Source organism: Gopherus flavomarginatus, chromosome 25 (genome assembly GCF_025201925.1).
Source record: "Gopherus flavomarginatus isolate rGopFla2 chromosome 25, rGopFla2.mat.asm, whole genome shotgun sequence".
Classification (NCBI taxonomy): Eukaryota; Metazoa; Chordata; order Testudines; family Testudinidae; genus Gopherus; species Gopherus flavomarginatus.
Window position 1 is genome coordinate 7823441 of NC_066641.1, and position 23852 is coordinate 7847292.

Consider the following 23852-nt stretch of genomic DNA (forward strand, 5'->3'; position numbering starts at 1 on the left):
TGCTGCTGGAAAAAGCCAACAAGACCAGATACCAGCAGCATTGTTGTGGCCAGGGGGAGAAAAATCCCCCCCACCCTATTGCTCATAAAGCCATCCCTTCTTCAGGGCGGGCACACACAAAGTAAGTGCTTGAATCAGTGGGGCCCTGACTGCTTCAAAGCTTTTCCTGTCCCGTTTACCAAGTGTGGGGGTCACTGTGAGAAGTGCGGTTGGGCACCACATTGTTTTTTGGGCCCCATCTCTCCCCCAAGGACCAGCTCCCACGATGTTGGAGGAATAACTGCAGACCCAGAGCTCCTGCAGGAGACAAGGGGAGCCTGGCCTGGGGAACGGCCTCGGAGGGGACAGCCCTCTCCCGTGCAGCAGCCGGAGCAGGGCAGGGCCCGTGGTAAGGCAGCAGGGACCATCCTGCTCTCCAGGCCTGAGCGGCTGCTGCCCCAGAGCGCCAGCTGTGAGCTCCCGCAGCGGGATGCGTGTGTGTTTGGTGGGGGGGGGTTGGCAATGGATGTGAACGAAGGGCTTCAGGGTCACCCGGCACCACGCATTGGGTGGGAGGTGCTTTCAGGGGCTCTGAGTGGAGAACGTTGTACCCTCCCCCTTCGGGGATAGAGGTGGGTCACTTCGTCCTGAAGCCAAACTGGGACCCGTTACAGACCAGATCATAGCCCAGGGCCCAGCTGGGGGCAGAGGCCAGCCCATAGCCCAGCGTGCGGCCCATTAGCACGGCACATCCCTCCCTCTTTCCCACGCGGATATTTCACTCGTGCCCAGGGAACAGCCGGCAGAGCAAGGGCTGCGGGGCAGTAACACCTGCCACCCCAAACCGCCCGCTGGGGTCCGGGGGGGCACTGCCCCCTCAGCCCAGAGTCCTTGCTCCGGAAAGGGTGTTGCTATGACAACCCTCTCTCCTCCCCCACATGCTTGAGCCAGGCCTGCCACGATGTCACTTCCTGCAGCCCACACCTGGCCAGCCTGGGTCCCAGCCATTGGGGTGGGGGTACAGAACAGCACGTGCCCCCCCCTCCATTCCTCCTACAAGCTGCTTTTCTCCCTTGTTCATCCTGGATCATCCCCTCCCCCCATAATTAGTGATCATCAGTCATCATCCCCCCCTCCCCCAATAGCTTAATACACAGCACTGCACAGCCTGTTAGCACCCCCTCACCCGCTGCAGCCCCCCCATTGCAACATCCCCCTCCCCCAGGAATACTGCTCAATAACACACTGATGCTTAATGTGATGGCCCAGCGCTGCTCCCACAGGGACAGTTCCCAGCCAGCCTCATCACCCCCCTCCAGCCAGTCGAATGCATCCTCCCCCCCACCCCAAAAAAAATCAGTCACCCAGGGAGCATATTTCTGCTTCCAAGCTGCACCTGGGATGATCCCACCCCCACCCCAATTCCCATCTCACCCCCCCCAGCCCAGCTCCACCTCTTCCGCCATCATTCCCTCCCCCCGCACCTGAAGCTGCCCAGGGGGGGTCCCAGGTCCCTCCCCTCCAGCAGCCCCCCCACCTGCAGACCGTGATGAGATTCTTCCTCTCCACGGCGATGTTCCTGGAAGAGGCTTTCTTGGAGGAGAGCCCGAGAGCCATGGCAGACTGGATACAGCTCGATTCCATCCAATCCGCCAGCCGACCCCCCTCCTCTGCCCCAGATCACCAGCACGGGGCCCCCCACATCCACCCCCCCGATGGTTGGGGACTATTTCCCCCACCTCCCCCCCAAAAGCCGCTCCACCCCCTGCTGATGGCGTGAATCAGAAAACCCAAGGAAAGGGAGCTCTCCCTGGTGCTGATGCTCCAAGCAGCCCTCCCCCTATAGGGAGGCCAGCCCCCTTCCCATGACGCGCTGGTAGGGAGGGCCAGCCCCCAGGCAGGGGCAGGCTCAAGCAGGCCTTTTTCCCCAGGATGGAAGGGATCAGCCCCCCCGAGCCCAGACTTTCAGGGGACCAGAATCCACTCTCTGCAAGGCAGGGAGGGTGCGTGTGTGTCTCTCTCTCTAAGGAATGAGAATGAACTCAAGAAGAGTTTTTTATTCATGAATGGGGAGTGGGAGGTAGGTAAATGGAGCCCATCTGTGTGTTCTCCAGGCTCAGGGCCAGGCCAACGGCCTGAGCGATCATTTAGGAGCCAGGATCCGGCAGGCTCGGGTCTCGACTCCTAGTGGATTTGATTAAGGGGTCAAGATTCTGGAGACTCGGCCCACTTTGACCACGGAGGGAATGACTAAGAAATCCAGATTCTGCAGGGGGCAAATCCCGTTTTTTGACACGCACGTGGCTGAACAAGAGGGCCCTGGGGGTCTGTGTGGCATGGACAGGAGATACTCCAACAACAGGATGGCTGAACTGGAGATTAAGCTGCAGCAGCCAGAAATGGCCTCCACTCGCTCACCCTCCATTTCCTTCACCCTCCGCACCTCAGCGAACGTGTGGATTACGCCCAAGGGTTACTCACGCACAGGATGGATAAGACGCAGGCTCCAGTTCCCAAGCTTCGATTACGTCACCAAAACTTCAGACCAAGCTGAGTCACTAAAGCTTTTCAGACCAAGAGAAAATGAACTGCCATTCAGCAGTAGCCTGGAATCCAGGCCCTGTGGGTGCCATGCCAAGCTCCCTGGGACAGTCCCTTCTCCATCTGTGAAACAGACATTTATGAAGTATTCTAGCCCCTAGGAGCCCCAGTCCTGGATCAGGCCCCATGGTGCTAGGCACTGTACAAATGGAACAAAAAGACTGTCCCTGCTCTTAATACCCCTTCTCCAGGTCTTTCTTTGGAAACTCTTCAGAGCAGGGTCTTTCACTGTGTGTACATACTGCACCTAGCACGCTGGAGCGCTGATCTCAGTCAGGGCCTGTGAATGCCATACAAAGAATAAGGTGAATATAACAGCAACTTAGAAGCTTCTGCCCCCTGCTGCTCAGATGGGCACAGCACATTGTGTGTGCTGGGCCTGATTCTGGTGCCACTTGACTCCCAGGGAGGTTTGCCCAGTGGGAGTGAGGGTGGGCCAGGCAGAGGGCTAGTGGCTGCCATTCGCCCAAGAGAAATCAAATGGGTGCGTCTCTTTGTGGGGTTTTTCAGGGAGACACTTCGAGTGGGGTATTCTGCTATGGATTCTTCCTGCAACACCTTGGGCAAGTCTTCGTCTCTTTGTGCCTCAGTTTCCCATCCAGAACACAGGGATAGCAGCGGGAGGATCGGCGCATTAGATACGCCACGGGGATGTCGGGAGGATCGGCGCATTAGAACTTGGGTGGTGCTCAGCTTTCAGAGCAGCCACTAGGACCCTAAGTAGAGATCAACGCTCCAAAGCCCCTTGGAGCTAGACAGGGTGCTAAGAACACATTGCAGAGGGGCGCAACGGTGAGCACAGAGGTTCTTCATCCCCCGCTCTCCCAAATTCAAACCTCGTTTCCAGGCACCACAAGAGGAGTCCATGTGCCCCTTTCTAGTGAGGCGCTGAACAAGGGCCTTAGTCAATGGGATATAGGCAGGTGCTTAAGGGCTTTGCTGGCTCCAGGCTTTGAAGGGATGATCCCGGCTGGGTGTGGGAGGGCAGCACGGCACAGCAAGGGTTAACGGAGTGTTACCATTCCTAGAAGCACTTGCCAGGTCTCCCCGGCCTTTTTAAGGACCTGACAGAGTCCCTGGTGACATGGAGGGAGTGGGGAGGTTGGTAGCGCAGAGATAAGCTAGGATCCCTGGGCTCTCCCTACAGATAAAGCTAATCACAGAGCTCAGTCTCTGCAGCAGAAGGCAGTCAGCCCCCCCACCCAGCAAGCCTCACAGCCTAGCCTGGCCACCAGCCCACAGGCCGGGAGTTTGTCCCCCTCCCTGCAGGAAAGTTCCAATTTCTCACAGCCAGGCTCAGCCAATGAATCTATCCAGTGGCAGCCCTTGGTTTAGCTTGGCGATCAGGGACTGGGTGCAGATGCCTGTCATTTGAAACCTAGGGCTCCAGAAGGGCCTGGCAGCTGATTCTTACACCTGCCATGGAATGGGGTCTGGAGAGACTACAGAGAGTGGGTCCTAGTGGTTAGAGGCAGGGTCAGGCCTCCTGGGTTCTCTACCCATCTCTGGGAAGGAAGTGTGTCTAGTGCTTAGCGCTACAGAAGCATCCCTCCCCCGGGAAGGGATGGGGGAGAGAACTGGGTTTTTAGAAAGCCCAGAAACAACTGATTTTCCAGAGCACTTTCTTCTGTGGTAACATGGGCCCCCCTTCCTCTAGGGCAGGCTGCACATTGCCCAGTGCCACCTGCCACCTCCCCAGTCATTTCCCCAACCCTGCGAGCACAGGGCTCCCCTCCCATGGCACGAGTACAGGAGCAGGTCTTGGAATGCACATGTCCTGTGTGACCAGATCTGTCTCTTCCTCTGCATCCATTTCATGTGAGAGAGAGACACACACACCCCTCCCCACCTCCCTTCAGCTCAGTCACCATTTCTCCCACACTGCAGGCTGGTTTGTTCCCCTTGATTTCCTGATGCAGTCTCCAAGCCCAGCAGTGAAACAGTCAGATGGGCATTGAGTGCGTGTACACACAACCCCCTCCCTGGTGCCCCTCTGAGCTGCCAAACGGAGAGGGCTGGAGCACCGACATCCTCTCTCCTGCCCCCTCCTTCTGTCTTTCCCTCCCACCTATATTAAAGTAGCAGTGGGCTTGTGACGTGCATGCAAGTCTCTGCTGCAGACACCCGGCATCATCACCCCAAGCATTCAAAACAAGTCAGGAGTCAGCCCTTCAAAAAGCACAAGATCAGCTTAAAGTCATGATGTTCTAAGTGATGAGCAAGGTCAGAACTTTTTGCAGCCGGGCATTGGAAGCTTTTCTCCATAGCTGGGGAGGGGCAGGGGGCTAGAATCTTATTTGGTACAGAAAAAAAAGTGATGGCCAAGCTTCTCATGTAAACATGACTCAGGAGTTGGGGGCTTTAAGAAACCTCCCAAAAAACACAACTCATGGAAGTTCAGAGGTTACAAAGCCAGAAGGGACCACTGTGACCCTGCAGTCTGGCCTCTGCCTCACACAGGCCATAGGACTTCCCTAAATTAATTTGGCAGCCATCACAGATCCATCTGATCATTTAAGCTCACCCCAGTAGTTTACATCAGCACAAACATCTGTATCTGTGAGAGGGCTGCTAGCTCCAGGGAATCCCTTTGTGGCCAAGGGCGACTCCATAGAAACCCTACCTCCATTTCCACTTTTCAGCCTGGCTTCATAGATTGAAAGCCAGACAGGACTATTCTTAACCATCCAGTCTCACCTCCTACATAACCCAGGCTAAAGCCAAGGGATCCACCCAGGGTTACATGGGGAGTCTCTAGCAGAGCAGGGATTTGAAACCAGGTCTTGGACAGCCTAGACTAACACCCTAACCACCAGCCCAGCCTTCCTCTCTCCACCATCCTTCCTCAGCTACAGAGACTTGCAGCTTGGCTCACCACCAGATTCATTAGCTAGAAGGCCACACCTTCTAGAGTAACCACATCCAAAAGGGAGCTCAAAAATAACAGCTTGTCTGCCCAGTCCCTCTTACCTGGGGGTCAGTCTGTCCTCTGGCCTGCCTGGACTCTTGCCTCACCCCAGGGCCACCTTCTCTTTGGCTCAGAGATGTCAACAGGCAAACCCAATGTGCTGCTCTCCTAGTCTTGCAGGGTGTGTTTACACTGCATCCAGGAGCAAACCTCCCAGCCCACTTCAACAGACTTCTGCTCTCAGGGCTTATGCTGGAAATAGACAATGCTACAGAACCCTTCCTCTTTTCAGCAAGCTTCTCTCAGGACCCAGCCCTGCCCTCTCTCTCTTATTTATCCCAGAGGCCCGACTGAGTCACATGGCTTATTTTCTCTACCTGCGGAGGCAAGGGAAGAATCTGCTACAGGTGGGGCTGAATCGGCTCCCCTTAAAGGGCGAGCCAGCCTGTGGCAGGTCCCACTGCGCCACCGAGATGTATTTACACTGGGGCAAACATCCCTAGGCAGGGGTGGATCCTGAAGACAGAGCACCCCTCCCTCTGTGCACCTGGTGCCTTGTCTCCGTGGGGTATTTCCTGCAACTATCCCGGCCATCGCATGCCCACGCAGACACCCCCGAGGTATCCGTGCTTTAGTGAAGACAAGGCTCTGACAACAGCTGGGGCTTTTCCGACTGTGCCGTCTGGGCCTGTCCTGAGCAGGGTGCAGCGATACGCAGCCTGGCTGGGAGCTATATGACAAAGCCAAGGGTGTACAAGGCCCACCTGCTGTGGGCTCCTGTCTGATGCTCGCTGTTGGGAGGGACATGGCGGCTGAGCAGGGCCAGGCTGCTAATTCACTGCACCTTCGACCAGCCGGCTGATCATGCTGACACTGTGTATTGATAACCTCTGGAGCCAAATGGGCCAGGGCGACACTGGCGATGCCCGATGGGGTGTCTGCACTGACTTAACCCTTTGTGGGCATGTCGTCTCTCCCATCCTCTGCACCCTGATCGAATGGAAAGAAAGCAGCTGGGTCCCAAAGAACCATGTGTATGAGTCAGACCCTATTCCTCTGCACTGTGGTGTGGGTTGTAATACGCAGGGCTTTGAAATGGCTCCAAGCTGTTTCCTGTTTCATGTACGGTTTCGTGGCACGGGGGTTCTCCTGCTGCTATCCCTCCGTGTCTGATCTCTGCTCCTCTGTTTCCTGCGCTCTGCCCTTTCAGCTGGGAGGCATACACCCTGTGCTCTCCTCCTCAGACTCAAGCCAGGGAGGAGAGGTGGCTCACACGGTGCACTGGACCCAGATGACAGCCAGTCGCTGACGCAGAGGCGGTGCTAGTCCATATTTTGGGGGGGTTTGCCCCACATACAACACATACTACAAAAGTGAATGGGGGCCCCCTGGAGCCGCTCCGGGCCCTAAGCAGTTGCTTCGTCTGCTTACGCCTAGCACTGTGCAATAAAACCCACTTTGAGGGGGTGTGAGAGAACAGGAGTTGCAGTGGGCTGGGCTGGGGCTGGCGACAAGTTCAGTGACATCGGGGTGCACTGGAACTCTCTTGATTTCAGGGGATCACACCAAGGGGGCTGAGAGCAGGAGCCAGCCTGCTGGCTCGGCGTCTCTGGGGTAATTGGCAAACGTGGGATGGGAGGAAATTCTGATCTGAAATGAGGGATGGGTGAGAGGTGGGTGGGGTTGGTGGAGGGCAAAGGGAAGAAAGGAAGATGAGGGGAGGGGAAGCAGGTTGAAGGAGGCAGGTGAGTGGGTTGGACACTGCCCCACCCCATCTCTAGTTGCATATTTTCCTTTGAAAGCATCTGTACCCGGTGAGGACTGAGCATGTGCTAAAGGGAAGCTGACACTGGGGACTGTGTCAGAGAGGGGTGGCCCTCGGTCACTTACAGAGCTCCAGGGAGGTCTGTTCACTCACCTCCATTCGTTCACCCCTGGCACCCACCCACCTGCAGCCACACACACACCCACACGTGGACGCCCCCGACGCACACCCTCACACCAGGCCACTCACACTGACAAGTCACTGGTCCCCGTAGCCTGACACGCTAGCTCACAATCTCCCACCCACACAAAGGCACGGCATGGGTGCCCAGCCCTGCCACACCCACCCGGTCCCCCACACCCAGGCAGCGCATGCACAGAGCTCACCCACATTCCACCCACCTCTCCCCTGCCAAGCTGCCGGAAAGGCGCCGTATCAATCCTGGCTTGTTCTCCTGTCTGTAAGAGATAGAACGAGGGCTTGGGGCGTCACTGGAACTCAGCTCCCACAAGGGGCTGCACAGAAAGCGGAGAGCTGCTTTGTAGCCTTTGTTACGTGTTTCGCAGACTCAGGTTGTCCATGCGGCTTAAAATAAGCGGATGGTGCAAAACGAGTCTGTGCAGAGTAGCATCCCGCTGGCCAGGTTCCATTCGATTTGGCATCAGCTGCTGATCAGTCAGGTGGCTGAAGCACGTTTTTCGTGCTGTCTCTTGTGCCTCCGAGGTGCATCCACTCCAGGACAGCCTGCGAAATCTAGAACAATTTGTACTGACATGCTCCTGTGCTTTTCAATCACCAACCTCAAAGGGCTGTGCAGAGGTGGGGAGGGGCTGACTCTGTTTTACAGGTGGGGAAACTGAGGCACGGAAAAGGGGGATGTGATTTTCCCAAGGTGACACAGGGCACAGATGGGAATGGACCTGGGGATTACAGTGGACAAGAAGCTGCATATGAGTCAGCAGTGTCCCCTCGTTGCCAAGAAGGCCAATGGCATATTGGGCTGTATTAGTAGGAGCACTGCCAGCAGTTTGAGGGACGTGATTATTCCCCTCTATTTGGCACTGGTGAGGCCACACCTGGAGTATTGCATCCAGTTTTGGTCCCCCTACAACAAATTGGAGAGAGTCCAGCGGAGGGCAATGAAAATGATCAGGGGGCTGGGGCACATGACTTACGAGGAGAGGCTGAGGGAACTGCGGTTATTTAGTCTGCAGAAAAGAAGAGTGAGGAGGGATTTGATAGCTGCCTTCAACTACTTAAAGAGAGGATCCAAAGAGGATGGAGCTTGGCTGTTCTCAGTGGTGGCAGATGACAGAACAAGGAGCAATGGTCTCAAGTTGCAGTGGAGGAGGTCTAGGTTGGATAGTAGGAAACACTATTTCACTAGGAGGGTGGTGAAGCACTGGAATGGGTTCCCTAGGGAGGTGGTGGAATCTCCATCCTTAGAGGTTTTTAAGGCCCGGCTTGACAAAGCCCTGGCTGGGATGATTTAGTTGGGATTGGTCCTGCTTTGAGCAGGAGATTGGACTAGATACCTCCTGAGGTGAGCATGCTGGGTATGTGCGGGCAGCCCACCCCGGCTGTGCAGCTGAGCATTCTGGGTACGTGCGGGCAGCCCATGCTGGCTGTGCAGTTGAGCGTTCTGGGTACGTGCGGGCAGCCCACCCCGGCTGTGCAGCTGAGCATTCTGGGTACGTGCGGGCTGCCCACCCCGGCTGTGCAGTTGAGCGTTCTGGGTATGTGCGGGCAGCCCACCCTGGCTGTGCAGCTGAGCGTTCTGGGTATGTGTGGGTAGCCCACCCCGGTTATGCAGCTGAGCGTTCTGGGTACGTGCAGGCAGCCCACCCCGGTTGTGCAGCTGAGCGTTCTGGGTACATCTGGGCAGCCCACCCCGGCTGTGCAGCTGAGCATGCTGGGTACATGCAGGCAGCCCACCCCAGCTGTGCAGCTGAGAATTCTGGGTACATCAAAATGTAATGCCCTTGCTATGCTGCTGCACGGTCTCAGCAATGCCCAGCACTCTCTGCAGCAAGCAGGCCTGCAGATAGTGGCGAGGGACCCTGGATTTTGCAGCGGGCTGGACATTCTGCGCTAGCTGTGCAGGTTTCTGCTGAACTGAACATGCAAATAAAGGATGGGATCAGCAGCCTGATCTCTTGTTATTTATTTTCAGATTAAATAGAGTTCCTGTTGCTCTTCCCCGACCCTGTGAGCATGCCACAGATTTTGTAGTTCAGCACTCATAACTGCACTGTGGGGAGAGCTGGCAGCTCGGCCATCTCTACACGGGTTGCTCTCGAGATCCTCACAACCGCAAGGGCTGGAAAGGTGATTCAGGAAGAATTGAAAGCTCACAGCCTACACCTACAGCATAGGGTGGCTTTCATGGCAGATTCCAGGTTGCAAAATCAGAGATGACACAAGGCTCTGGTTCTAGATCCATCCAGGTAGAACACGCTGGCCATGATGCTGAACATTCCAGGCGCATCCTGGTAGATCACGTGCTCTGTGCTACCATACTGGCAGGTAAAACACATCTAGAATGCTTGGCTGGTGTGTCCTACCTGGATGTGGCTGGGCCATTCAGCAGCATGACAGGTGAGCTCTACCAGGATGTGCTATTTGGCAATACATTGGGTACGTTCTGCCTTGACATACCTAGAACCTGTGGCTGCAGAGCCGGTACATCCAGGTAGAACAACCTTGTTGTGCTGGTGAATGTTTCAAATGCATCCATGGAGAATGTGCCTGGAACCTGCCCTCAAAGCCCAGAGAAGTCAATGGGAGTGTTTCCTTCGACGTTAACAGGCCAGGCAGCTGATTGGGCTACTGAGCACTGCACATCCGAACACCGGGTGTAATGCCAAGCGCACTGGGCGCGTGCTATGCCGCTGGGCTACTCATGGATAACCATGGTATGGACAGGGCCAGTAAATACAGACACCTGTGCAGTGAAATCTGCAGGACCGGAGCCCTGGCTTCAAATGCATCCCGTAACGTCAGCCGGGGAGATGCCTCACCAGAAGCAATTTTTTTTAAAAATCAACAAAATTCGAGAAGGGTTCCACCCAGGGCTTTCCTCAAAGGGAATCCCCAGAAATTGGTAAACAAGATATTGCAAGGACATGAGCTAGGCCATCAACACAACCCACGAAAAAAAAAGTGCATTAAACCTAATTTAAAAGTCAATGAAGTTAGTAGCAGGCGAGAGAGCCGGAGGCTCACAGCGGGGGGCTGGGCAAGGTGGCGGCCCTGGCCAGGGGCAGGGAGGAGAAGGCTAGGTTCTGCAAGATGGTCTCTCCAGATAGCGCTGTTTACGGGGCCGCAGTGAGGGTGAATCTCTAAGCGGCAGGGGAGCGCGCCGGGCTGGTGGCCCAGAGAGATTAGGGAGGTGAGCATGACTCAGGAGTCTGAAGTGCCTTCAGCTAGATTGTGCATCTCTTTACCATCTCCCTGGGTGGCAGGCTACCACAGCTGAGCCAGGGGCTCCGGGAGGAGAACCCAGCTGGTGGGCTTTGGAGGCTTCTCAGGATCCACCGGGCACCGGTAGGTCAGTTTGCTCATTCGCTCGCCCTTGGGATGGAGCTGTTTGGGAAGCGTGGCTGAGTGGGTGGAGTCGGGGGGGGAAAGGGGCGGAGAGGGGTGTTGGTGTCTTCGCCTGGGGGAGCTTAGTGGGGAGAAGAGCCAGGAGGGCAGCTCACTGGTATCTCCAGAGGGAGCTGGGCTGGCAGAGGTTTCTTTGGGGGTTTGAGATCGGCTAAGATGATCTGCTCAGAGGTTGGAAAGTCTGTGTGGCGCCTTCACCCCAGGAACGCTGTGGGGTTTGGAGGCTGCTCAGAAGTCCTTGGCTGTAGATTCACAGCACCAGTTACCAGCCTGGCTAGTGTTAGCCCCTAATCCAAGTCAGAGACCAAGCAGAGCCGTTCCCCCTTCTCAGATCCCTCCCCAATATTTCCTGTTGGATACGAGGTTTCCCGTCATTTCCTGTGCTCAGCTGGTGCATCTTTCGGGCAGCTGCCTTGCAGTGACGGTGCTGGCTGTGACTTGGGTGACCAGATGTCCCAATTTTATAGGGACTGTCCCAATAATCAGAGCTTTTTCTTATATGGGCAACTATTACTCCCCACCCCAGTCTCGATTTTTCACACGTGCTATCTGGTCACCCCAGCTATAACTTTATGAACATGGGGGCTGTGCCCGGGTCACTGAGACCCGAGTCTGCCCCTTGGTGTGTAAAGAAATTGGGGGGCTGGTCATAGAGCTTGGTGTGAAAGAGTCTGCCAAGAGCTCAGGCCAGCAGGGGAGGGAGGGTAACCACAGAAGTGGAATTGGCTGGTCAGCCTGCCTGGCCTGGAGTCCCTGATGCCCTCCCTGGGGCTGATGGAGGGTCCTGCTGGAGTTGCAGGGCCGGGGCTGGGGTTCGGCAGAATGGGGGAAGCTGAGCATTCCCAGCGGCCTGCTGTTCCCTCCATCCCAAACCAACCAACTGCTGAGCTCCTGCGGCCCGGCCTTCCCCCTGGGGCCTGGGGGTCGGAGGGGCTGGTTGGTTGACACACCTTGTGGCTCTGGCTTTGAAGCCCAGAGCTGGGGGGAAGCTGTGAAACACTTCAGCTCGGCTCAGCTTGCATGGAGACCTGCTTCTCTGGCAGCCACCCCAGCCCTGTGCCAGGGCTTGGGGGTAGGGGGAAGCGGCCACCTTTGCGTTTTCTCCATGAGGATGTTGATTGTTCAATGGCTGTTGCTTGTGAAGTGCCCAGAAGGGCACAGGCTGAGAGGCAGGAGCCATCGCAGGGCTCTATACTGTGATACTGGGGATATAGATGCTATACCGTGGGTCACAGGGCTCTATACTGTGGCACTGGTGTTATAGATTCTATACTGTGGGTCACAAGGCTCTATACTGTGGCACTGGGGTTATAGATTCTATACTGTGGGTCACAGGGCTCTATACTGTGGCACTGGTGTTATAGATTCTATACTGTGGTCACAGGGCTCTATACTGTGGCACTGGAGTTATAGATTCTATACTGTGGGTCACACGGCTCTATACTGTGGCACTGGAGTTATAGATTCTATACTGTGGGTCACAGGGCTCTATACTGTGGCACTGGAGTTATAGATTCTATACTGTGGGTCACACGGCTCTATACTGTGGCACTGGAGTTATAGATTCTATACTGTGGATCACAGGGCTCTATACTGCAGCAGGGAGGGTCTCAGTGCCATGTTTGGGGCCGGGGGCAGGAGGGTACAGACTCTGCACTGTGGGTCACTGTTATACACTGCGGCATCAGTGTCATTTGCTGGGTCAAGGGATGTCAATCATTCCAGCACCTGAGTCCCGCTGAGGGGGAGAGATAGCCCCCCTATCTCCCCCATTCCCTTCTCCCCCCATCTTCTCTGCCCTTTCCCGCTGTTGGTTCGTTTTGTGCTGTTTCACCCCTGGCCCAATCAGGGCTCTGGCTGGGCACAGCTCATGCTGAGGTTTAACCGGCGTGTCTCCCGGGGGGGCATGGAGCTGCCCCTCCTTTGGGGATTCCTGGAGTTGGGCTACTAACGGGCTAACAAGGACATTGCCAATAACTAGGGAAGGACCCAGGAACACACTGACCCCCTAGCAGGGAATCAGGGAGGGGAAGGGAGAGGAGTGGGGGTTGACTGCACAGATGGACTATCAGCATGGTGCAGAACACAGCAGCACCCCCACTGCTCCCCAAGTGCCTGGAACGCCTTTTACTCCAAAGCATTTTGCAAACCCACTGCTGAAATGCAGCCAGCTCTGGGGTGGGGCATGGAGCTGTTTTACTGTGCACAGCCAGGCCACGTGAGAGCTTCAGGGCAAAGACAGGATCTGTGGGCTTCTAGCATGTCACAGTCAGAAGTGGGGCAGTGGGCTAAAACCTCCCGCTCTCGCAAAAAGAAAACGTGTCAGGGCATCGTCAACGATCACGCCTGGCCAGATCTGATGTGGCATCTCCAGCCGTGCAGCACCCACTAGCGCCAAGCATGGGCGTTGGCTCAGACAGCAAAGTGCCATCGGCTAGGTGGACTCCCTGCAAGCCCTGGGGATTTCTAAGCTTAGCCACAAAGCACGGCCCAAGAGGATGATGCCTTGCCCTGCCGGCCCTGCAGCGCTTATGAGCTGACAGGCTTTCTGAGTGTAGACCCTGTGTCACCGTGTGAGCTCACGCCATGCACTATGACCCAGGTCCTGTCTGCACACACGGGACAGATCCCCAGAGGCACACGATGCTGCTGGGCTTACGGTTATCCTGGCAGGCAATACAGGCTGGACTCCAAATGCTTCCCTGCCCCTTTCTCCGTCTAGCCCACCAGCCACCTACCAGGCTGGCCACGTCTTCAGTGAATTCCCTGGGATACTTATCCTGTGTTTCCCCTGTTTGCCCCATCCCCTATGAGGCTGCAGTGAGCTTGCAGTATCCTGTCACAGGGACCCTCCAGTCTCCCCCCTACACTGCTCTCATGGGCAACTGCTTCCTATTGGCTGGTAGCCAGAGCCAGCACGGGGAAGCCCAGTTATCTGACCCAGAACCTCCTACTGGCCACTCGGGGTTTCCCAGAGCCAGGCATTGCCATACAGGGAATCAACGGGCCCTTGCAGTGCCGGGAAGGGGTTGGGGAGGGCTCTGAAAATTGATTTCGGAGACAGCCCAGTTCCACCCTCCGCTCCTGCATCTCTGAGACAGGCAGGAGCAACTAAGGATTTGAACGAGCTAACGCCAGCCTAGCTGAGGCGCAGACCCTTAGTGCCCCGGGGGGCCGCTCACAGGAGTGGAGGGCTGCAGGGCCAGGCCCAGCCAGCTCTGCAAGTGGCCTGAGCACATCTGGCAAAGGATGGACCGAGGCAAAAGGCAAGGCAAGATTCTGCCTTCAGGCAAGGGGGAGACAGTAGGTTAGTGTGTGATTGTGTGGGTGAGACAGTGGGTTAGTGTGTGGTTGTGTGGGTGAGACAGTGGGTTAGTGTGTGATTGTGTCGCCTTCTAGTGGCTGACCCCCACTACTGCGCTCCCCTGCTCCACTTTTCGCTCAGACTGCGCTGGCCGTCCGGTGCTGGATGGTCCCAGGTTTGAGTCTCACTCACGAGCAGGGTGGCTGTACCGTGTGTGCCTGGCTGCAGCTTGTTGGCTAAACCAGGTGCGGCTGTGTTGTGAAACCGGCTTCAAAGACAGGCCAGGCAGCCAGTTTGCACAGGGCCAAAGCTGCGTTAGAACCAACGTTCACAAAATGTATCGATCAGCCAGGAAACAGACGCACCCTATGTAGTGCGTAGAAACAGACCTTTACTGTATGCTTTAGCCTTGGTGCTTGCTGGCTGGCTAAGACCTGCTGCAAACCAGTTTAGCTGGGATTATGATGTGCCGAGGACTCAAGGTTAGATCAGCATTTGGGATATGAACTCTCCCTGTTTTTTTGTGGGGGGAGGCAGGAGAGGCCTCTGGATGTGCTGCATCTGGGGTTGTTAGAGAAATGAGCTGGAGTCCTGATCTTTGCTACTGGATCTGGGTCTGAACTGGCCCCATGCTCTGGCTCTCCTCCCCCTTCTATTACAGGTGGTTCTGGTGGGGAATGAGAGAGCTGGGTTTGAATCCAGACTCCCTTGTATTTCAGGGTTTGCGGTCCCACAGGCTGGTTTGGGCAGGTCTTTAAGGCTTTCTCAACACACAGAGGTTGCAGCAGTTTAAGTTAAATGCTTTTTAAAACTGGTGCACACCTGAGTTATTTTGGTTTAGCTTGAACCTGTTCTTGATCAGCTTAAACGAAATCAAATAAGCCTGGTTTAAACCAAAGTTGGAGCGTCCACACAGCCTTTGGGTTTCAAACTTGGTTTCAAACCCCATTTTAAGTTAAACCGGTGCCACTCTGCATATAACCAAGCCCTCGTTGGACCCTGGTCCGGAAGTCAGTGCAGACACGGCCTAAACCCATTGCCTGGGTGCACTCAAACCCCTGTGGCCCAAGGTGGTTTCCCGCTGGGGAGCTGTGGGTTGGTATGCTGCTCTCACCTCTACTGGGAACTCACTGAGTGACTCTGAGCAAACCACTGCACCTCATTTCCCCTGTTATTCCCTTAAACATCAGCGTAGCAAACTCCTGGCATTTGGGAGTGGGGCTGTGTCACAGGAGGGATTGACTCCTGCGTGTGACTCTGTGCTAAGGGGGAGGAGGGCATAGGGACACAACACCCCCAAATGCGCTAATCGCAAACTTCAAAATAAACAGTTTCCAGAAGCCCAGAAAGCTCAGATGGAAACGCAAACACCATCTGCACGGGGGTGGCTGTCAGCGGAGATGGACAGATGGCAGCAGGGACTGAGGTGCTTCCTACGGTGCACACCGCCAGCCCTGACAAAGGATTCAGAGCGTTATTACACGAATCCCTTGAGGCTCCAAATGAGACCAGGGCCCAACGTGCCAGGCGCTGCACAGGTGGACTGAGAGACAAGGCTTAGCCTCAGATCTTCAAAAGTATTTCGGTGCCTAACTCCCACAGAAATCACTGGGAGTTAGGCACCTCGATAGCTTTGAAGATCTGGGCCTGACAGTCTAACGAGACCAGGTAGATAATGGATTATTACTGTACAGGTGGGGAATGGAGGCCCAGAGAGATGAGGGCCGGATTTCCGCTGGGTGGGGTGCACAGCACTTTTGGAAAACATGGCCCTTTGGAGTTTTGCCAGGCACTGACCCCCCCCCCACTCTCCTGAGTCCCAGCTCAGTGCCTGATCCACAATAGGGCCCCTCCTTCCAAAGCCAGCCATGCACCTGCAGAATAGGCATGGATCCATGACTGTGCCTATGCTCTGGGATGCTGCCGAGAGGGCCAGGAGATCCTGAGGTAAGCCGTGTCTATGGGGAGCAGGGGCTGCCATAAATGATCCCTGCAATCTGGTATTCTGCAGGGGCAGCGGGGGGATCCCAGCATGAGCTACCACACCAGGCCTACCCCACGTTCTTCCTGCCTTTCCTGACATGTGTTTCTTCCCTTGCCTTTTCAGAGATTGGGGCCGATCGGGTGATGCTGCCTCCGGGCTGATTGCTGGGACAGACCAAGAGACGCAGGGAGAGGGACAATGAGCAAAAAAGCCGTGGCAGATCCAGGCAAGGTAGTGGAAACTCAGAGCCAGACTAGATCACGGCCCCAGTCAGTCCAACCTGCCCCGCTGCTCCCTGCCTTTCTCAGGGAAAACCCTGCAGAGACCCTGCTTCACACTGTGCTACCATCCCCCACGGGGAATCCCTGTAGGGACACCCTGCTTCACACCGTGCTACCATCCCCCATGGGGAATCCCTGCACGGACACCCAGCTTCACACTGTGCTACCATCCCCCATGGGGAATCCCTGCACGGACACCCTGCTTCACATCCTGCTACCATCCCCCATGGGGAATCCCTGCACGGACACCCTGCTTCACACTGTGCTACCATCCCCCATGGGGAATCCCTGTAGGGACACCCTGCTTCACCCCGTGCTACCATCCCCCATGGGGAATCCCTGTAGGGACACCCTGCTTCACACCGTGCTACCATCCCCCACGGGGAATCCCTGTAGGGACACCCTGCTTCACACCGTGCTACCATCCCCCATGGGGAATCCCTGCAGGGACACCCTGCTTCACACCGTGCTACCATCCCCCATGGGGAATCCCTGCACGGACACCCTGCTTCACACCCTGCTACCATCCCCCACGGCGAATCCCTATAGGGACACCCTGCTTCACATCCTGCTACCATCCCCCGTGGGGAATCCCTGCACGGACACCCAGCTTCACACCGTGCTACCATCCCCCATGGGGAATCCCTGCATCGACACCCTGCTTCACACCGTGCTACCATCCCCCATGGGGAATCCCTGCACAGACACCCAGCTTCACACCCTGCTACCATCCCCTGTGGGAAATCCCTGCACGGACACCCTGCTTCACACTGTGCTACCATCCCCCGTGGGGAAACCCTGCACAGACACCCAGCTTCACACCGTGCTACCATCCCCCATGGGGAATCCCTGCACGGACACCCTGCTTCACCCCGTGCTACCATCCCCCACGGGGAATCCCTGCACGGACACCCTGCTTCACACTGTGCTACCATCCCCGATGGGGAATCCCTGCACGGACACCCTGCTTCACACTGTGCTACCATCCCCCATGGGGAATCCCTGCACGGACACCCTGCTTCACACCCTGCTACCATCCCCCACGGCGAATCCCTATAGGGACACCCTGCTTCACATCCTGCTACCATCCCCCGTGGGGAATCCCTGCACGGACACCCAGCTTCACACCGTGCTACCATCCCCCATGGGGAATCCCTGCATCGACACCCTGCTTCACACTCTGCTACCATCCCCTGTGGGAAATCCCTGCACGGACACCCAGCTTCACACTGTGCTACCATCCCCCGTGGGGAAACCCTGCACGGACACCCAGCTTCACACCGTGCTACCATCCCCCATGGGGAATCCCTGCACGGACACCCTGCTTCACCCCGTGCTACCATCCCCTGTGGGGAATCCCTGCATGGACACCCTGCTTCACACCCTGCTACCATCCCCCATGGGGAATCCCTGCATGGACACCCTGCTTCACACCATGCTACCATCCCCCACGGGGAATCCCTGCACAGACACCCTGCTTCACACCATGCTACCATCCCCCGTGGGGAAACCCTGCACGGACACCCAGCTTCACACCGTGCTACCATCCCCCGTGGGGAATCCCTGCACGGACACCCTGCTTCACACCGTGCTACCATCCCCCGTGGGGAAACCCTGCACGGACACCCAGCTTCACACCGTGCTACCATCCCCCGTGGGGAATCCCTGCACGGACACCCTGCTTCACACCGTGCTACCATCCCCCACGGGGAATCCCTATAGGGACACCCTGCTTCACATCCTGCTACCATCCCCCGTGGGGAATCCCTGCACAGACACCCTGCTTCACCCCGTGCTACCATCCCCCACAGGGAATCCCTGCACGGACACCCTGCTTCACACCGTGCTACCATCCCCCATGGGGAATCCCTGCACGGACACCCTGCTTCACACCCTGCTACCATCCCCCACGGGGAATCCCTGCACAGACACCCTGCTTCACACCCTGCTACCATCCCCTGTGGGAAATCCCTGCACGGACACCCTGCTTCACACCCTGCTACCATCCCCCATGGGGAATCCCTGCACGGACACCCTGCTTCACACCCTGCTACCATCCCCCATGGGGAATCCCTGCACGGACACCCAGCTTCACCCCGTGCTACCATCCCCCATGGGGAATCCCTGCACGGACACCCTGCTTCACCCCGTGCTACCATCCCCCACGGGGAATCCCTGCACGGACACCCTGCTTCACACTGTGCTACCATCCCCCATGGGGAATCCCTGCACAGACACCCAGCTTCACACCGTGCTACCATCCCCCACGGGGAATCCCTGCACGGACACCCTGCTTCACACCGTGCTACCATCCCCCACGGGGAATCCCTGCACGGACACCCAGCTTCACACCGTGCTATCATCCCCCGTGGGGAATCCCTGCACAGACACCCTGCTTCACACCGTGCTACCATCCCCTGTGGGGAATCCCTGCACGGACACCCTGCTTTACACCGTGCTACCATCCCCCACGGGGAATCCCTGCACGGACACCCTGCTTCACACCGTGCTACCATCCCCCGTGGGGAATCCCTGCACAGACACCCTGCTTCACACCGTGCTACCATCCCCCGTGGGGAATCCCTGCACGGACACCCTGCTTCACACCCTGCTACCATCCCCCACGGGGAATCCCTGCACGGACACCTTGCTTCACACCGTGCTACAGCCCCCATAGGGGAATCACATCAGAGCATCCCTCTGTATCCCAGAATAGATATGGCTCCGGTCCCACACTGTGTCTCAGAGCTGGTGCCCAGGGCTACAGCTGCCCAGGCTGCGCTGCCCAACACGGGCACAGTTAGTGACCATGAAGAGCGTTCTCCTTCTTCCCCTTAGGAGGATTATGAAGCTGAGATGAGGAGCAGGCTGGATGAAGAGGGCTACAGGGAGTCCCAGCTGAAGCAATCAGAGATGTCACTCGATGAACAAAGCCGTGAGTAACCCAACCATTCATAGTTCATTAAAGGTTAACAGAGGGTTAGAGATCCCTTGCAATGGGACATTCTCAGCCTCACTGACAGCTGTTTGTAGCAATGCAGCCTGAGGTGATGACGTAAGGGAGGGTCGCCAGGGCACATGCTTCAGGGCATGCACTGCCTGCCTGGGGTGAGATCAGGAAGGATTTCCTAGCCCTCCCATGTCACTCCATTAGCTTGGTGAACTATGAAAGGTTCTGATGCCCTCATGGCCGCTGCTGGACCTGGGGTGCCTGGCTAGAGGGGCCAGCTGTGCTAGGAATATCCTGCACTCCCGGGGACCATGTCCAGCAGGGGTGGTGAACTAGGTGCATTGTGGAGGGCACTGACGTATCAGGCACTGGCTACCGCTGGAGATGGGATCTCAAGCTAGAGTGAGCAATGGTTCGATCAAGTACCTGGGAAATCTTACATCCCTTGGAACTGTGTCTGTGATGTTGGCGTGGGCTCTGGTATCTCAGGGTACAGGGTTATGATATGCTGTATATATATCAGAGTAGAGGGCTCTGCATGGTGCATAAACAGCATAGATACCTCAGGGCATAAGGTTTATGACATGCTGTATACTCAGTGTATATGCACCGGGGTACACGGCTCTGAGGTTGTGTATATTGTTTGAGTAGACAGTGTACATAGTTCGAGCATAACAGAATCACAAAATGTGAGGCTGGAGAAGCCCTTGAGAAGTCGTCTAGTGCAGGCCCCTGAGCTGAGGATGGGCCATGTAAACCTAGACCATTCCCAGCACGGGTTTGTTCTTAAAAACCAGCTCCAGTGACGGGGATTCCAACAACCTCTCTTGGAAGTCAGTTCCAGAGCTCAGCTACCCTGACCGTGAGAACGTTTTTCCTTATATCTAACTGAAACCTCCCTCCATTCAAATTAAGCCCATTCCTTCTTGTCCTACCTTCAGTGGATGTGGATAACAATTGATCCGGTCCTCTCGATAGTCTGCAAATATATAATCAGGTTTCCCCCTGTGATCTTCTTTTCTCAAGACGAAACGTGCCCAGTTTTTTCACACTTTCCTCAGAGATCAGGTTTCCTAAATCTTTAACTATTTTAGTGTGTATACGCAGGGCTGGTGGTTCTCTTTCTCCTCTCTTTGCCTGTCCACCACCCAGCCTCCCTGCCTTGCGGTTTCCAATCCCTGCAGTCTCAAGTGGTCCCCCCGTTGCAGTATGCTGCTCTCCCTGTCTGGCATAGTCCCCGATATAGACATGTTGCAGAAAAAAAGTGTTACATTCACAATGAATGTTGCACAAATCCACAAAGAAGAATTTGGCCAGCTCTACCTGTGCAATCGATGTATTAAAGTCCTGTGGATAATAACTCCGTTGTAGGAATATCTAGAGGCCATATAGATGGGCGTAAAGAGAGGGGGGGTTAGAAATAGACACGGCAGAGCTGCAGGGAAGGCGATCATCGGGGCATGATTAATGCAGTCAATCAGGAGATTGTTACTACATCTGGGTGAGTGTGTACAGAGAGGGAGAGGAAGGCAGGATAGCCTAGTGGACAGAGCATAGATTAGGGCTCAGGAGACTTTCCCAGCCCAGTCACAGACTTCCTGTACACTGGGAGGATGGAATCCATCGGGGATGCTCAGATCCTGGGCTGAGGAGGGTTCTCCACATCCCTAGAGAGAGGTGTATATTTGGATTTGTAATGACTAGTTGCTTGGCCTGGGAAAGCCGTAATTCCCAGCTGTTATGTCAACAACATGCTCCGTTTGCAGCTGTGACGTTATTCCCGGGGTCAATGGCTTTCATTCTGCAGAATTGCTCCGGGAGCAGCGACAAGCTCTGTGCTAGGCAGGTCCTGGGACGTACCCTTTGGGCAGAAGTGATGCTGCAGGCAAATCCAGCTGCTTGTTCTGCCTCTTAGCTGTGTAGCTTCGCCTCCCTTTGCTGACACTGAGTCAGATCTCCCAGGATAAGTCGAGCCAGGCTGGCTCAGTGCTTGGATGGGAGACCTGCAGGAAGTGGCTTGATGAGTCCAGTAGGCAGTGCTGGAGCCAATACCAAGCGTGATGTCAGCGTGTGTTGTGCTGCTGGAGGGATCATCTTTTATATGAGACATAAAACTAGACTCCTGCCCCTTTGTGGTCGTTAATGATCCCCTGGCATCTTCCTTAAGGCGTATTCTGCACGCTAGCCTGGGTGATTACATTTACTCACCATTTCCTGCAGCTGTCTGTTGTTGGATACAGGGTTTGTCATCACGTCTGGTCCTCGTTTGTTGCGCAGAGCTAATCAGTGGCTGTGTTCCGCCGCAGAGGTGGCTGCACTCTTACGGTGGGTGAAAAGACGCCTAGGAATGTCACAAGGTTTATAATTAATTAAGATCTGTAAAGCACATTGTGGTCGTTCAATGAAAGGTGAAGGGCACAGTGTTATGTATGAGTGGCCAGACTGGGTCAGACCCATAATGGCCCAGTAGCCCACTATCCTGTCTCTGACAATGGCCAGTGCCAGATGCTTCAGAAGGAATGAACAGACCAGGGCAATTTCGAGTGATCCATCCCCTGTCGACCAGCCCCAGCTTATGAGAGTTGGAGGCTTAGGGACACTTGGAGCATGGGCTGCATCCCTGACTGTTTTGGCTAAGAGCCATTGATGGGCCTAGCCTCTATGAGCTTATCTAGTTCTTTTTTGAAACCTGTTATACTTTTGGCCTTCACAACATCCCCTGGCGAGGAGTTCCACAGGTTGACGGTGCGTAGTGCGAAGGACTCGCTTAAGGTTTGTTTTAATCCTGCTGCCTGTGAATTTCATCAGGTGACCCCTTGTTCTTGTGATAGGTGAAGGGGTAAATAACACTTCCCTGGTCACTATCTCCACACCAGTCACGATTTTATAGTCCTCTGTCATATCCCCCTCCCTTCACAGGCACCAACTTGCTTCTTTCTGGGTGGGTGCTCCACCCCCTTCTGCCCCGTCCCCACTTTAACCCTTCCCCCAAGGCCCCACCTTTGCTCTGCCTCTTCTTGCCCCTGCCCCACCTCTTCCCACCCCCAGCACCTGCCACCCACCACCGAACAGCTGATCGGCAGCTGGCTGGTGGGTGCTGAGCACTTACAGTTTGCTTTTTTTGGAGCAGCCCCGGAGTTGGCGCCTATGCCCCACTCCCCCAGTCATCTCTTTTCTAAGCCGAACAATCCCACTCTTTTTAGTCTCTGCCCCTTTTCCAATTCTAATTCTAGAATAATGAAATCACCAGCACTTCCTTCTTAGGCCTGTAATGAGCCCGCAGTGCTCCCGTCTAGGGAGGACAATAATTCAGCTGGCCACAAGAACAGCGATCTAACGGGCCGGGGCTTCAGTCTGAGCTCTGCTGGCCCGATAATAACGTGGGGCCTGAATGATTCCCACCTCTCCTGCTACTTTCTCGGGCCCGCTCCTGGCTGCCAGGCAAATGCTGGGGCGCGTCGCAGAGGCAGCCAGGAGTTTTTGCAGTTTCATTGCCAAGCACCCCGCCTCCACAAATACACGCAGAGGCAGGGCCCAGCAAGCTTTGCCTAGATGGTGGAACCGGCCCCACCTGTTAAATCTCCACAGTGCCAACTGTTGGGGGCTTGCCGCAGCAGCTCTGGTCATCCCTATTACGATTCTTCATCGGCATTTTGGTAGCCCAGGGGTCAGCAACCTTTCAGAAGCGGGGTGCCGAGTCTTCATTTATTCACTCTGATTTAAGCTTTCGCGTGCTGGTAATGCATTTTAACATTTTTAGAAGGTCTCTTTCTATAAGTATATAATATAGAAGTAAGCTATTGTTTTATGTAAACTAAATAAGGTTTTTAAAATGTTTGAGAAGTGTCATTTAAAATTAAATGAAAACGCAGAGCCCCTCCCAGACCGATGGCCAGGACCCGGGCAGCATGAGTGCCACTCAAAATGAGTTCGCGTGCTGCCTTTGGCACACGTGCCATAGGTTGCCTACCCCGGCGGTAGGGTCTAGAGGCCGCAGCCAGTGTCAGGGTCCCACTGTGCTAGGCACGGTACCTACATGGAGTAAGAGTCAGAATTTATCATCTGTCGACAAGAGAAAGAGTGGAAAGGGACACTGAGGCGCAGCAAGAGGAAGTGAACTGCACAGGGTCAGGCATAATTAATCTTCAAAGCTCTCCTGACAGAGGCAGGTTGTCATTCTGCAGGCTGAGGCAGAGAGGTAAAGTGATATGCCCAAGGGCACAGAGCAAGACAGTGGCAGAGACAAGCTTAGCCCAGAGAGGAGCTTTTGGTTGCCAGCTCTGTGCTCAGATCACTAGACCACATTCGCAGGTGCTTGCAGCTGTCCCTGATGATAAGTTTCCCATCCTGAAGCAGTCACCCAGACATGGGCAAAGGGATCCAGAGAAGAGGGACAGGGCCTGACAGTTTATAAGTAGGACATCTGCCATCAGTGCCGACACACCAGGGCTCTCCAGAGCTAAAACCATGAGCT

At 55.6% G+C, this 23852-nt stretch overlaps 2 protein-coding genes across 9 annotated transcripts in view; one reads left to right on the forward strand and one right to left on the reverse strand.

Moving 5' to 3' along the window:
• The window catches only part of RUNDC3A (RUN domain containing 3A), a 57298-nt gene extending 49491 nt beyond the window's left edge, over nt 1–7807 (reverse strand). For 7 of the 8 annotated variants that reach the window (XR_007771482.1, XR_007771481.1, XM_050935049.1 and 4 more), the window contains exon 1: nt 1517–1671. Coding sequence is in view for 5 of the 8 variants with exons in the window: in XM_050935049.1 (XP_050791006.1) it covers nt 1517–1623 (107 nt within the window). In the remaining 3 variants the exon portion in view is untranslated. Of the gene's footprint in view, nt 1–1516; nt 1672–7654 lie in introns of those variants that run through there. The other variant, XM_050935053.1, reaches the window with a different exon arrangement.
• A 2850-nt stretch (nt 7808–10657) lies between these two features.
• The window catches only part of SLC4A1 (solute carrier family 4 member 1 (Diego blood group)), a 44131-nt gene continuing 30936 nt past the window's right edge, over nt 10658–23852 (forward strand). Inside the window, exons 1-3 of the mRNA XM_050934708.1 lie at nt 10658–10799; nt 16271–16378; nt 19267–19363. Of these exons, the coding sequence (XP_050790665.1) occupies nt 16346–16378; nt 19267–19363 (130 nt within the window). The 5' untranslated portion in view covers nt 10658–10799; nt 16271–16345. The remainder of the gene's footprint in view (nt 10800–16270; nt 16379–19266; nt 19364–23852) is intronic.